A 14,350-nucleotide genomic window follows, 5' to 3' on the forward strand; every position below is an offset into this window, starting at 1 on the left:
GCTGTCGATGATCTTGCCTATGAACTGGGTAACAGGGACCTGAAACGGGAGGAGAAGAGAAGCTCCGGGGAGAACCCGGCGTAAGGGATCCGAAGCTCAAGTTAGAATCCTTCAAAGGCAAGAATAACCAGATAGCGCGAAAGTTAGCATACCTCGTCCCTGGGGGGGTAGAAGCCTTTTATAACCACCTCGCGCACTCACTTCCTGGCCTCCGTCAGGTCGGGCATGATTACTTCTGAACTCCTGCCAGTTCGGGTGTCATTTCCTCTGGTCGGACAGAACCGCCACTGTTCCTTTTGTCGGAGCCGTCTCTACGGCTAGTGACGACGGTTGCAGGAAGCCATTTGAAATGCGGCTGTCAGGCGTCAGATCCCAAATCAGTCAGGTACGTCGCCCTTGGATAAAGACGTCCTTGGTGTCGGGTATGTTTGGCTGGCCTGGTGCTTTGGAAGTGAAGTGTTGGAGTGGCAAGCGAGGTGCCTTGAGTTCGGTTTAGAGTGTTCCGAGCTGCCACGGGTCAGCTCAGGTCAGCTTCGTGTGGCTTGGGGCCCAGTATAGTTCGTGCTCCTTGCAGGGAGCTCGGGTTCTCAGTAGGGAGCTCGCTCTTAATAGCGAGCTCGGACTCCCAGTAGGGAGTTTGTTCTTAATAGGGAGCTTGGTTTTTAGGGAGCTCGGGTTCTTACATGGGGAGCTCGGATCCTTAACAGGGAGCTCGGGTTCTTAGGGAGCTCGGGCTCCTAGTACCGAGCTCGGACTTGGGGAGCTCAGGTTTTAGGGAGCTCAGACCTTTGACGGGGAGTTCGCTCTTAATCAGGGAGCTCGGGCTCCTAGTACCGAGCTCGGACTTAGGGAGCTCGGGTTTTAGGGAGCTCGGACTTTTGACAGGGAGCTCGCTCTTAACAAGGAGCTCGGACTAAGTACAACGGTCTGGAGTTCGGGCTTGGTAGTGAGTTTGGACTTGCTTCCGATGTTCGCCTTGGGTGTTCCACTGTCCCGAACTGCTTGCCTTTGCCACGTGTCGGGCGATCGCGAGGTCGGGCCAAATTTCCCTTCATCAAATCTCTTTCAAAAAAATCTTACACTCACCAACAACGATATCAACTGTATTTATATCATACAACAGTGAATTCATCAAGTATTTCAAATGGCTAAAACTAATATTTTGATATATTAGGATTCCCAACTAGCTGTTCATACTCTCCAAATAAGACTTTTCTACACTGGTCGAGCGTGAGACTTTTTGAAAACCAAAAACTTATTTCATTATTTTCAGTCAGTAGAACTTATGTTTATAAGTTGTAGTTTCAATGTTCCTACACATCATTATCTTAATAAAAAAAACTGTATTGGTATCAACGTATTCTGCTTCCCGAAATAATGTGATGTTATGTGAAGTTGAGTGTCACTTTCTACAGTAACATTAGGCGTGATGATGTTGACTTGGCTGCATTTCCAACAAGCATATGTAACTGCGTTAAAGACATTATTGTACGTCTGTCTCGACAAATAAACGACCACTCCACGATTAGCTGCAGCCCGTAAACATATATGATGAGGGCCCTATCAATGTTGTTCTTCAAAAAGAGGTTTGAGTACTAGCATTAATGCTGATCCATAAGCCAGATTTTATGCCTTGTGACCGTGTGATGTGCCAAGGCATTATTCGCTCTTCCATGCCATCTCTGATATTAGGCTTTTATCCGTCCGTACGTCTTGAAGATTGCAAGTTTCTTTACACTACTCTGAGCAGGGAGGAAATGCAAATCAAGTGGCCCATGCAACAGTTCGTCGTTGTCGAGACTGTTGACCCATGCATGGCCCATGGATAGGTCCCTTCCTCCATACGATACCATCTATGATGCTATATGATGCTAGTTGGACCGTTGGGTCTGCAAATAGTTTAGACAATTGGTTTTGTTTCATCCTTTACCCCTATTTTGGTAAAAGAACCGTTGATTCGATTAATAATTCGTTGATTCAGACAGTGGAAGCAGTTAACCTGTTTGACCCGGATAATAATTCATTGATTCTAAATCGGTTTTTACAACATTGATGCTATGTATCTCTCTTGGTTGTATAAATGGATCCCACCTCCACAAAAAGAGAAGAAAAAACCTAATTTATAAATTATTTCTAAATCAATACAAAATGGAATATTGACACCAACAACAATTATATAACAAATTAATTATATGATTAGTCAAATCATTCATTTTTATATTCAATGGTCATAGTTGTTGATACCCAATTTTATGGAATCAGCATCTCCAAGCTGTAACCTGCTGTGTCATCTACCCCGCCTCCTTCTGGAAAAGAAAAGGCAAGTCTCCAATTCATTGCAAGATTTCGTCCCACATATATTATAATTTGTAACATCAAGGCTCCAGGGTGGGATCTGCTACCCTATCCATCCCTTTTCTTTTTGAATTTTTCTTATTGAATTGAACACTTCAATCACATCACGACTTTTCACGTTTCAGACAAGCAATTGTGACTCGTTCAAACTCAAAGACGATAGAATAGTTATATTGTAGGAGATCACACATGCGTGGCTGTGCCGCACAGAGGGCGCGTGCATTAGAAACATCTCTCAAAATTGTCCGTGGGAGATGTTTTCTAATGCTGCTTAATTCGAGGTGGTGCACGAATTGAGGAGAGTAACTAAATAGTCTTTGTTGACAAGGTGGAGCTATATTATAGAGACGAGGTTGTACTTCAATAACATACGATGCGAAGCCTCGAAAACCGAAGCGTCATCCTCGACAGGCAGCAGTTACGCCCATTAATTGCGCCGGTTCGATCTACAATACCGGTCCAACTTTCGACATGGAGATCTGCAGCACCAGTCCAACTTTCGACGCGGATCCTCGACTAGGTCGCACAAGTAGACTTGTTCATGGGCCGGGCTTGGGCTGAGCCTGGCTGGGCTTTCACTCTGTATTAACAGAATTTTTTAAGGCCCGAAGCCCGGGCCTGGGCCCGAAGCCCGGGCCTGGGCCCGAAGCCCGGGCCTGGGCCCGAAGCCCGGGCCTGGGACCGATCTTGAAATTTAGCCCATATTGTTAGCGGCTGAATATATATATATATATATATATATATATATATATATATATATATATATATATAGAGAGAGAGAGAGAGAGAGAGAGAGAGAGAGAGAGAGAGAGAGAGAGAGAGAGAGAGAGAGAGAGAGAGATTATAAAGAAAAGAATAAAAAATGTATATATTAAATTATAAATATATATTTTAATAAATATTATATTATTTATATTATTTATATAATATATAAAATACATATTATATATTTTATAAAATATATAATGCTGAGTCGGGTCAGACTGGGCTTGGGCCGGGCTTTTTTGACAAATCCCGAGCCCGGCCCGAAACACAGTCGGGTCTACTGTGTTAGGCCCGAGGTCAGGCCCACAGGCCTAATTACATGACCAAGTCCGACTAGGGTGCGGGCCGGACCGGGCCGGGCCATCGGGCTACCTGGCCCATGAACAGGTCTACGCACAAGGGCGCAGGCCCAACCGGAATGCCCGGTACCGACCCCTTCCGACACCGAACAAGGCTACAAGGCCGCGCAATAGTCTGACCGAGCATTCCCCTTCGACAGCAGAATTGGGGGAGTGGTTCGGGAATTGAAATTTTGGTTCCCATTTAAGTCCTGCAGCTGATGATCGAAGGACTCCTTGGCAACGATCGACACGACGCGGACGATATGCACGCCCGAAAGTTTGTCAACCAGGCAACGAACCTAGAGGACCTCGTCCCTTGACTTCGGAACTGGGGGAGTGGTGTTGGGGGCATGGCTGAGCTGGCTTAGAGAGGCTCACAACCACCTGTCATAGCTCGACCACGTCGGCGTAGTCCGGTCAAGCCATGTTATTATCGTGGTCCCCCGCCTAATCCCGATGGTCACGTCAGCTACATGCCATGCGGATAAGCTCGCCTAGCGGATAAGGATGGGAAGACAAATCCGCTGAGAAGTAGGACTCTACCCTCCAGTAACCTCGACGGAGAACTCTATCCTGATTATCCTGGAACCCTACTCCGACCAAGATACGGACCCCCCGGCTATAAAAAAGGTACTCCATGCTCGAGGTAAGGGACTTTGGACACCAATACTGCTACTTAGCTTGGACCGGCATCCCTATATCTCAGCCCGACCATTCACCACCACTTACTGAATTGAGCGTCGTAGTACTTACTTGGGGATAATTCCTCGGGCCTTTGACTTTTTTCTTGATCACAAGTCTTGAAGCACGACCTCGTCCTTATAGCTCGGCCCCGCCCCATCGACAAGGACTATCCGATTGCTCTCCTCAATTCGTGCACTACCTTGGATTAAGCAACATCATTTTCAATACATAATTGGAATATATTGTGGGGCACAGATAAGAATTCATATTGTAGTTATTGAATTTGAAACAAATAATTAGGAATAAAAGTCCAAGTCCAACAATTTAGAGTTCAAATCTGCATCCCACAGCACATCAGCATGCATTAGGAACATTTCCAATGCATGCTTGACATATACCGTGGGACGCAGATGTGAATTCAACAACTTAGCAATAAACTATCACGTACAACCATGGTCGCGGTCGTTTTGATGAGATGGTATTTCATTAAAACAAAAACCATGCCAACACCCTGAGAGTAAGGCATCCAGTTAAATATCTCCTCTTGAGTCCTTATCTGTTGGTCCTGGTTCTTGGCGGTTCAATCGAGCAGCTTGCCTGTTGTGTACGTGTCCGAAAACTGGGACATTGTAGCCTGCTTAAGTTATTGGTTTCATAGGTTCATCGGCCCAGGTCAAGACGGTTTGAAAATGATTGAAAGTCACTAGACACTTCGTGATCAAGTTGGGCCAAGAAGTCAGCTTCCATCATTTTGTTTTTGATTTCTAACAAGTGGTCCAAAATTTCTTATTTTGTTTTTTATTTCCCATGTTGGTCTTGCAAAAGATAATACTATATCTACAAAACTTGGTTTAAGATGACTTGGTCAGTTGGTGAACCTGTTGGTTGAATGACTTTAATCTGTTTGTAAGAATTTCCATTTGTGGTTTAATGAATTGCGAGGTTAGATGATGGCCATCTTGTTTAGAAAACAAAAAAAAGGAATGAATTGGTCATCCGGCTGAGGAATTGGGCCCATGTTGAATTAGTAGGGGGTAGTTGTTGTTGGATATGGATCGTCGTGTTCGCAAGCACAAATTCCTTTTGTTTCTTATTTTTTTTTTTAATATTTTCATTTTGGATGCAGTGAATTGGTCTATCTGGCCGCATCTGTCCTCTATTTCTATCCAGCACAAGAAATTAGAAGAACCTTTTACCGGCTTGCTTTCTAAGAATGGTCAAAAGTGTAAGAATCGGTCCCATCATCCCATTCAATCAATTCGTTATATTTTTCAGATTTATATGTAAAGGAAAGAAGAGAAATAAAACAATATTGCCCAAAATTTAAATGGTAAGAGCATGGCTTATTTTAATATACAGTTGGATCCAAAAATCAAAATTCCATCATGTATCGGGGGGGTAGTATATTGAATTGGCTCTGCCTTAATACTACATAAAATATTACTATTAAATGTGTATGTGCATTTATACATGACAGTATTTCTAATATAAAATTATTTATTATTTATAAATAATTTTTGAATATTTATAAGTGAGCAGTTTTTGAAGTAAAAGTAAAAGATATATATGTCTTCTTTACATCCAATGAAAATTCGAGAAAGAATAGACATTCACGCTTTTATAAGTAATATAAATATAAATGTATTCTAATATAACCAGGGTTAGGCCTTGCTGAAACCGTGCCCTTGTAATTTTTTTTTTTAGAAGGGGGAATGTGTTGGTCAAAACCCCAATAAATATGTTTCGGCATATGGAGGCGCATCAATTTGAACCTTGATTGGAACTAATCAATCCTATTTTTTTTTCCCTTCTACCCACAATCTGTTCTCACATCCATCCCCACTGATCACTGAGAACTAGGAGATTAGAACTTATTTTGTAAAAAGATTGAAGCGGTTAAAAAGGGAGAAAGAAAATAGAAACAAGTAATAATAATTGTAGGGGAGGCTTGAAACAACATTAATTCTTCATATATTTTGCAATTGAAGTAATGGACGGAAGGGTGGCTAGGGTCACAATTCACAAGGGTTGTCTGGTCGTATTTATGGATTACGCGTCTGCGGTTGTGAGCTTCTAGCCCTCTACTACAAACAAAGCATTGGCCTCCGATTTAATGTCTGGAAAAGGCCGAAATTCATTGAGGTAGCTACTGAAATTGCTGTGTGTCCATATCCATATGTTTGATGCTAGCCGTGGAAGTAGAATTTTTGAATTTTGACAGTCAGGGAAGCAGAATTTCACTATCCTCTTTTCGCCTTTTCAATGACAAGCCCATCTAATGTGGTTTCTTCTCTGGTGGGCCATACCAATAAAGGCTTGATCTTATTAATTACTAGAAAACAAGTAAATTAATTCTCTACTTTTTAAGAATTTCTAGCAACGTATATGGATACCGTTTTTTTTATCACGATCCATGAAGAACAACTTGTAGGTCCCAATCCCAATTCATCCTGGACAGATGAAGCCAATGATGATGGCAATGCCTCATTCCATAAGACAGAGGACAAGCTATGTAGTGATTGTTTTCTTTATTTTCTCAAAGCATTGTTTAAACTTTAAAATGTAAATCCTAATGTAATTTACGTTGGGAACCGTCTCGGCTTCTTGAGTCTGGGCCTATGGGTCCACAGGGCTTGTGATTGGGTATTAAGACCACTTTTAGAACTGGACTAGTGTTGGATATTTGGTAGGATCATGACCCAGCATTGGATTCGTCTTTGTCAAAGAGAGAGAGAGAGATTTTTCAACGATGCCATATGGCGTATGCCGGTAATTGAAAATGAGTTGTAATATGAACTTTTCTGCTTTCCAGTAAACGCGAATATTTTATGGTGATCCCATAATTTAAGCAGGTTTCTGTTGTTTTCCAGACTCCAGCTAATCTCCATAGTGGGACCTATTGATTATTTGGTCCCAATTATGGTAAGTTGTAGGGACCCAGACCGTGTTACGATGCTGTGTCCTGGAACCTAGCTATTGCCGCACTGTAAAAATTGCAAATCGTCCGTTTTTCACTTCTGATTTCTGAACGAAAAACTAGTCTCTGAAGCTTTTTACTGTTTTACTAGTCAAGGCAAGGGATCCCCTGGCTTGAATTGGGCTGGGGCCCACATAGAAGATGTTAAACTTCTTGGTGTCGTACAATTTCCATATATACTGGTTAATCTTAAAACGAGACAATGCCCAGTTTGGACGGTTCTGATTGAAGCAATATATTAGTTACCTCACCTGTGTGACAAAGACGAACAACAGCTCGTCTGATTAAAGTTGAATCGTGATTGATTTTTTCGCTTTCTAAGGAGCAAGAATATATATAAAAGAATATATGAATATATATATATATATATATATATATATCTATTGATCATTGATATTAAAATATCTATATCTATCAACTAACGAGGGAAAATAAAGAAGTAACAGTGATAATCGATTCAATATCGAGTTGACAGATAAACATCCTTCAATTACAAGGCTGGTACTAGAAGCGCAATATTATACATGACATACATAATAATAGCTAATAAGAATAAGATATATTTATAGGGAGAGTGATAAAGTGAGGAGGAGGTTGCATCTACGCGGAGCGCATTCATTTTTGTATCTTCCCACGTCGCCGACGACCTGCTAGCGTGCGCACGGTAGCAACCGGCGCCTCTAAAAAAAGAAAGCCTAGTGCGCATCCAGTTCCAGCCATCATACTAGTCTCTAGCTGGTTTGCACGAGAACCAATCAAAGTTTTCCCTCCCCTATTTGGTAAATCTCAATCTCTCTCTTAATGTTTTTAATCTTTAATCTAGTATCTATTTTCTTACACGCAGAGACAAAGCTTTCCTAGGTTTTTCTTTCTCTTCTTCGATGGCCGCTCCACCTGCTAGGGCCCGAGCCGATTACGATTACTTGATAAAGCTTCTCCTGATCGGCGACAGCGGTAAGAGATTCGCTCTTTGCATTCGTCCCTTCCTCTGTAATGCATTTTATTTCGATTTTTTTTTCTTGTCATTTTCTTTTACTTTTCCGGATCGTGATTTAGATTTGGAATTCTAAGATCTTCCGGCATCGATGGTGAGAGTTCTACGACTGTGATCCTATTATTTTCATTTGATGCTACTCCGCCTATGCGGATCGGAGAGTCCAAAAGGTTTGCGATGCTCGGTTCGGTTTCTGTTTTACGCTTTCACAGATCATATATTTTTCGTCTGGGGCTACGGAGGGATTAACCCAGTTTTGTAGCAGATTACTGTCTTATGATTTTAAAGAACGTATTTACTCTGCGTTGAGATAATTCGTTCATGAAGAGGCATTGGTTCGAAATGATGCCTCTTTTTCTCTTCATAATGGAGGTTATTCAAATTTGAATTTCTCCCCTTAATAGACATATGGAGATTTACTTTTGGACAAACATCGCACGGCAAACTATGATTGATAGGTTATCGGAAATTATTTGGTTAGGCATGTTTTAGGCTTATAGTGGATACCTGATTCTTTCAAGTCTTACCAATCACCCTGTGGACCTTGTTTAATTCCCCAGTTCACATTGGAAATTATCATGGATCTAAGATTTGATCCTGAAGGAATTTGGAAGAATTATGAGATTATGTGCCTTTCACTGCTGACGCAATCTGTTTCCTTAAAAAAGTTCTTATGGCCTTTTCTTGGCATTAATGTCGAGCTAATTGTTTTGATAGTAAATATTTTTTTTTTGGTAATGGTAATACGACATGATTGTTTTCCTTGTATGGCATTCCTTTTTCGTGTTCAATAATGGCATTACATGATGAAGGGATTATTTTGAGTTTTTGTCGAGTTGTTATTCAATACCCCTTTTACATGCTTCCTCCAAGCCTTTATTAAGTGTGCTTATTTACACCAAAATCTTCATAACTATGCTTGTGAGTCTGATTCTGCATTTTGGTGCATAATTTCAGCAATAAGTTATATATCAATTCAGTCTGTTTTCACACCTTGCATGGTTGTTTGACATAACCCCTAGATCCTGTAATAAACAAATAATTTCAGCTGCCTCTTTTGGTTCTGAGTCTGTTTTCAGCAACAATTCCGGTGCATAATTTCAGCATCCCGAGTCTGTTTTCATACCCTAGCTGCCTCTTTTAGTTATTTTGGACTTGGGAAAGATTTCTTGACCTTGTCGAGCTTTTTTTTTTCATAATAAATTTTCCCATTGCAAAATTGGTGAAATAAACAAATAACTATCTGTCTCTCTTAGTTGTTTTGAACTCTGGGAAGATTTCTTTATCAGATTCCTTCATGTTTTTCTTCTTGCATAATTAGGACAGGATCTTGCTGGTGATTATATTCACCTGTGCTGGTTGGACCGATGCTTTACGGCCTTTTTAATCCATAATAAAAATTTCCAATTGCTCATTTGATGATGCATTTTTAACACAGATGATCTGCTTATTACTGATAAAAAAACATGAATGATCTGCCTCTAAAACACTGCATATTTCTTTTCCTCTGGCATTAGTTTTATTTTTATTTGGCCTTTACTGTTAACTGCATTATGCCACGTATGATAATATTAAGGAAATACAGTGAAAAAACTCATTATTTGCAGCCAAAAATACTTGTTATTTGTAGCAAAAAACTCGATTTGCCAATGTCTTGTCTGTATCTTGTCAATCTGAGGGAAGGCAAGTTTATGGGGATTTGCTATGTTTTTTATCACATTTATGTATACAAGAATAGGGGAAATGGCAGTTGGCACCAAATAGAATGGACAGGTGAAACAGGATTCATGTAGCTGACCCCATATGGTTCAGACAAGGTTTAGATGATGATGATGATGGTTATGTATAGAATAATAGGCATTACTTTGATCATTGTAGTTGAAGGGATAGTTCATTCAAACAGGGAGTACAGTTCATTTAATATCCAGCAGTTGGAAGGCTATTCCAGTGGTGTTTTGGATTGTTTCTACTAAGGTCTGGATTTCATTTTAAGAACAGTATGAATGGGTAGAGTTGAGTGGCAACTGTCAACTGTCTGATAGCTTACTCGTAAAAGGGCTAGATTTTCTGCTGTGCCAATATAGAACATTCTGTTCAAATTGGAGGGTGGGGTGTGGTCTCTAAGTGACATTAAGGGCTATTTAGGAACTGACATAATAAAGAAATATTGATCAAAAGAGGTTGTGTTTGAAGTAATGCATGAGTATGTTCTGGATTAATTGGGAAGTATCTTGATTTTATGTGCCATGGGGTCTATATCTTTTTACCTTTTTTTTTGGAGTCTTCAATGTTCTATGACTTCTATCAAAGGATCAATTATTGATGATTGAGAATGATGGACAAATTCTTGTTAGTAACGCCTACTACATGGTTTCTCTCTTTCTCTTTTTCTGGGATCCATAAGATCATCAATCCACAAAATAAGTCCACCCCATTCTGGCAAAATATCCCATTTGCATAGGAAATTTGTCATGAGTTGACTTTGTTTGAAAATATCACCATCGTACACTCAAAATGTGAAACTGTAGAGACATTTTAAACTAGTCTAAACTCTCATTCAACGATGCTTAGCCATTTGCACCATTGACATTGATTGTGTTAGCTTACAAGGGTTCTTATAGTTCTGAGCTACTAGTTTTAATTTCTGTAAAATGGAAATTGGAAAATCAATTTCTTCCTTTTAGGTTCTAGTTAGTTGATTCTTACGTATGGATCTTTAGCATTTAGGTTTTTCACTTTCACATTCCTTTGCAGGTGTGGGTAAGAGTTGCCTTCTATTGCGTTTCTCGGATGGGTCCTTTACCACCAGTTTCATTACTACCATTGGGTGTGTTCTCTAATCTTTAGTATCCTAATTCCCATTGCACTGTATACTCCTTTAGAAATTTACTTCTGATTTCAAGCTTGTGGTTTCTTTGGCAGTATTGATTTTAAAATAAGAACCATTGAACTTGATGGCAAACGGATCAAGCTGCAAATTTGGGATACAGCTGGCCAGGAGCGGTTCAGGACAATCACAACAGGTAGAGATATATAGATGTATGAGTTTCTTGTGCAATTTCATAATTTGGCCAGATAAAAGATGCGAGTAAAAGCTGCCCTTTTGGTGCTGGCAATGGTGTGATGGGATAAATTTCATTGTCTTCACCTTTAGTTACCTGTAGCCAAAAAAAGGGCAACTTATCCATTATGTTTTTGGCTGGGCAGCTGGCCTGGCTAAATAGAATTTTTCAGTTCATGAAATGAATATACATGGAGCAAATGGCTGATGGATTAGCAAAATCTGGTTTGGGAAGTGGCGTTTTGTATTAGTGCAAATATAATGCCATGTTAGTCATTTTGGGCTCTTGTTCTTTTTGTTCTCTTAAGGCCCTATATGTACACCCTTTGCCTTTTTGTTTATAATACAAGCTATCTTTCTTCAAAAAAGAAAAAAAGAAATAAAAAAGAAAATAGAACATATATGTAGGACCAGTCCAGAAAAATGATATCTGGTCTATAATATACACTACATTTTTCTTATAGTCTTTGTTCAATTCCTTTGCATTATACTTCTTGATCTCTGTGAGATATTAGGGTGGGTGTATTAAGATTCCTCTTAATAATTTAGTTTTCTTTGTTTCTCTTGGTATTTTGCAGCTTATTACCGTGGTGCCATGGGTATCTTGCTGGTTTATGATGTTACTGATGAGTCTTCATTCAACAGTAATTGCTATCTCCTTTTTTTCTACTTTCTATTTTGTGATTTGATGGTGGATCTATTTAGAATTCATAAGATCCTGAAACTTCTGTTATCTTTTCCAAAAAAAGATCCTGAAAGTTCTATTTACTGAAGGAAGATCAACCATCTACTTCATTTGCTCTCTTAAGTTGGGATTCCCCCCCTTGACTTTTATGCACCTCCCAGTGCTTGGATATCTCGTTTAACTGAGGTGGATGGGTAAATCTACTTTATGGAGGAGGTTGTTTCACTGCTAATAGTGGATCTTTGATTTCTAATCTTCAGTTTTCTTCTTGTTTTCGTTAAAGTTGGCTTATTACCATGATTACAGACATCAGGAACTGGATTCGCAACATTGAACAACATGCTTCCGACAATGTGAACAAGATACTTGTGGGGAACAAGGCTGATATGGATGAAAGCAAAAGGGTAAGGTTCTGCTATGTTTTTCTGTCCTTGGATTTGCATGTCTTTATTGGTGGTTCAGCAGTGTTTGGTTAGGGGCAGCATTGGTTCACTTAGGCTCACAGGCGAGGCTCATTTTGTGGGAGTGTGCCTTGCTTGAACCCAGGTGCATACCAACTGGCTTATTGCTATCTTTTGATGAATTAACTTTGTAATTACAATGAAAAAATGAATTAACTTTGAAATTGATGTTGAACATGTAATTTACTAAATTATTGGTTGTACCTATATTGATTAGAACCTAAGCAGTTTGCCTATGTAGGACCTTAATGCATGAGGCTACAACCTTTGTGTTAATAACGTGACACTCCAACTAATTAAGCTAATGGGTTCCTGACATGCTTTATTTTTCAGAATCTAGATCTTAAACTTATTTTTGTGTGTGTGCGTGTGTTTTACTTTTTCTCCAATAAGTGGCACTTAACTTTGGTTCAGGTCTTCACCTCAGGCTCTATGCTTGTGCTTTATTTGTTCCTATTGCTTTTAAAAGGCTCTATTTAAGATGGATCGTGAGCTCTCTCACTGGCTGTGGAAGTGCTTGCTTTTGGGTTACATTGTTGGACCCATGTATCATGCTTAAAAGGAAAAAGAAGAAAAGTTTTGATTGAATCAGTCACCTTATCTGTTTTTTTTTTATAGAATCAGTCACTTTAATCTGGTACTTGTGTGGTGCTATTACATGGTCCTACTGTACTGCTTTTCCATATGATTGAAATAAAGATAATTCGAATTTTGCTTTCTCTTGTCTTCATCATTTTCAAGTAATATATTGAAATAAGATAGATCCGTCCTTTTCTAGGCTGTGCCCACTTCAAAGGGCCAAGCGCTTGCTGATGAGTATGGCATCAAGTTCTTTGAGACTGTAAGTAGAGATTGATTCCTGACCTTGATCTTCTGTTCCAGAATTATTGGATCTTTATAAATTTTCGGATGTACTTTGTTTTCTGTAGAGTGCAAAGACAAACTTAAATGTGGAGCAAGTTTTCTTTTCAATAGCAAGGGATATAAAGCAAAGGCTTGCAGAAAGTGACTCAAGGGCTGAGGTATAACATTCGTCCGTTTCATTTTGTGAGATAAATTTGTATAATGTGGTGTGCCATTTCTTCAATTGTAGTCATCCTATCAAAATTTGGGATCTGCACATCTAACCGCACTGGGTCACATCTACCATGTGCCTGCGTTGCAGTGGATGTAGAACTCAAATCGGTCAAGTATTTATTCTAGACATTTAATTTTCTAAGATGTTCCTTTTATTGGATGGTTGCAGCCCCAGACAATAAGGATTAATCAAACGGACCAAGCGGCTGGATCTGGTCAAACTCCTCAAAAATCTACCTGCTGCGGTTAAGAGAATTATAGTATGATGACCGGAGAGGAGAGAGAGGGCAGGTCCTGACGGCGACACTAGTAGTGTGGCAAAAACTAATTGTTTTACAATATTTGACGGGTGCTTGTATTTTTCTCCTCATCATTCTTTTTACCTACTACTTGTTTTTAGAGTGTGAAAGGTAGTTTCTCACTTATTTGAGGAATTTATGATATAACAGACAGTACTTGTTTTTCTCCCTTTTTTTTGTCTTTTTTTTCCCATTTCCTTCCTTTTTTTTTCGGTTTGGGATTAAAAACCCTAATATTGTTGCTGTCCTTAAATCTTAATGTAGAAATATAAATAGAAGCAGCCTTTCTTTTCTCCTATGAATCCCTTTGATTGTTTCATTTGTACAATTTGTTTATTGGTTACTAACTATTTGGAGTAGAAATTAGAGAGGTGGTTGTTAATCTCACTAGTTATATCCAGGACACATATCGGCTTGTATCGGCTGATATCTATCATGCTGGTGGCTTCTTGATATGCTTTTACAGGGATTGTATCAGGTCAGCCATTGGTTCAGAGGGTAGCCGGGCCTTAAATCGGTCCCTCTGAGCCGTTTTCAAAAAAGAAAGTAAAACATAAAAAAAGAAACACTGACACATTGAATTGGATTGATACAAAATGGTCCAAAATATTTTGGACTGGTCCATTTATAATGGATTCACATTGGATCAAC

The 14,350-nt window shown here is 39.5% G+C and overlaps 1 protein-coding gene across 4 annotated transcripts; it reads left to right on the forward strand.

Moving 5' to 3' along the window:
- Positions 1-7,666: 7,666 nt before the first annotated feature.
- Positions 7,667-13,997, forward strand: LOC104594607 (ras-related protein RABE1c). Of its 4 annotated transcripts, none has more exons than XM_010254976.3 (9): positions 7,667-7,860; positions 7,967-8,076; positions 10,871-10,943; positions 11,039-11,139; positions 11,756-11,821; positions 12,169-12,266; positions 13,102-13,164; positions 13,253-13,345; positions 13,570-13,997. In XM_010254976.3, the coding sequence occupies exons 2-9, from the start codon at positions 8,004-8,006 to the stop codon at positions 13,648-13,650; spliced, it is 648 nt and encodes a 215-aa protein (XP_010253278.1). In that variant the 5' UTR covers positions 7,667-7,860; positions 7,967-8,003; the 3' UTR covers positions 13,651-13,997. The 4 variants fall into 4 exon arrangements, with proteins under 4 accessions (XP_010253278.1, XP_010253280.1, XP_088753699.1 ...); XM_010254978.3 differs by having other exon boundaries at positions 7,672-7,901; positions 7,984-8,076; XM_088897573.1 differs by having other exon boundaries at positions 7,710-7,901; positions 7,975-8,076.
- The last annotated feature ends 353 nt before the right edge of the window (positions 13,998-14,350 follow it).

This window comes from Nelumbo nucifera, chromosome 2 (assembly GCF_055504915.1).
Source record: "Nelumbo nucifera cultivar China Antique chromosome 2, China Antique-T2T, whole genome shotgun sequence".
Taxonomy (NCBI): Eukaryota; Viridiplantae; Streptophyta; class Magnoliopsida; order Proteales; family Nelumbonaceae; genus Nelumbo; species Nelumbo nucifera.

Bases quoted from the DNA above. Each gene is read 5' to 3' on its own strand.
- LOC104594607 (XM_010254976.3), top strand. From the start codon at position 8,004: ATGGCCGCTCCACCTGCTAGGGCCCGAGCCGATTACGATTACTTGATA. The intron at 8,077-10,870 runs GTAAGAGATTCG...ATTCCTTTGCAG, and splicing joins TCTCCTGATCGGCGACAGCG to GTGTGGGTAAGAGTTGCCTT. The intron at 11,822-12,168 runs GTAATTGCTATC...CCATGATTACAG, and splicing joins TGATGAGTCTTCATTCAACA to ACATCAGGAACTGGATTCGC.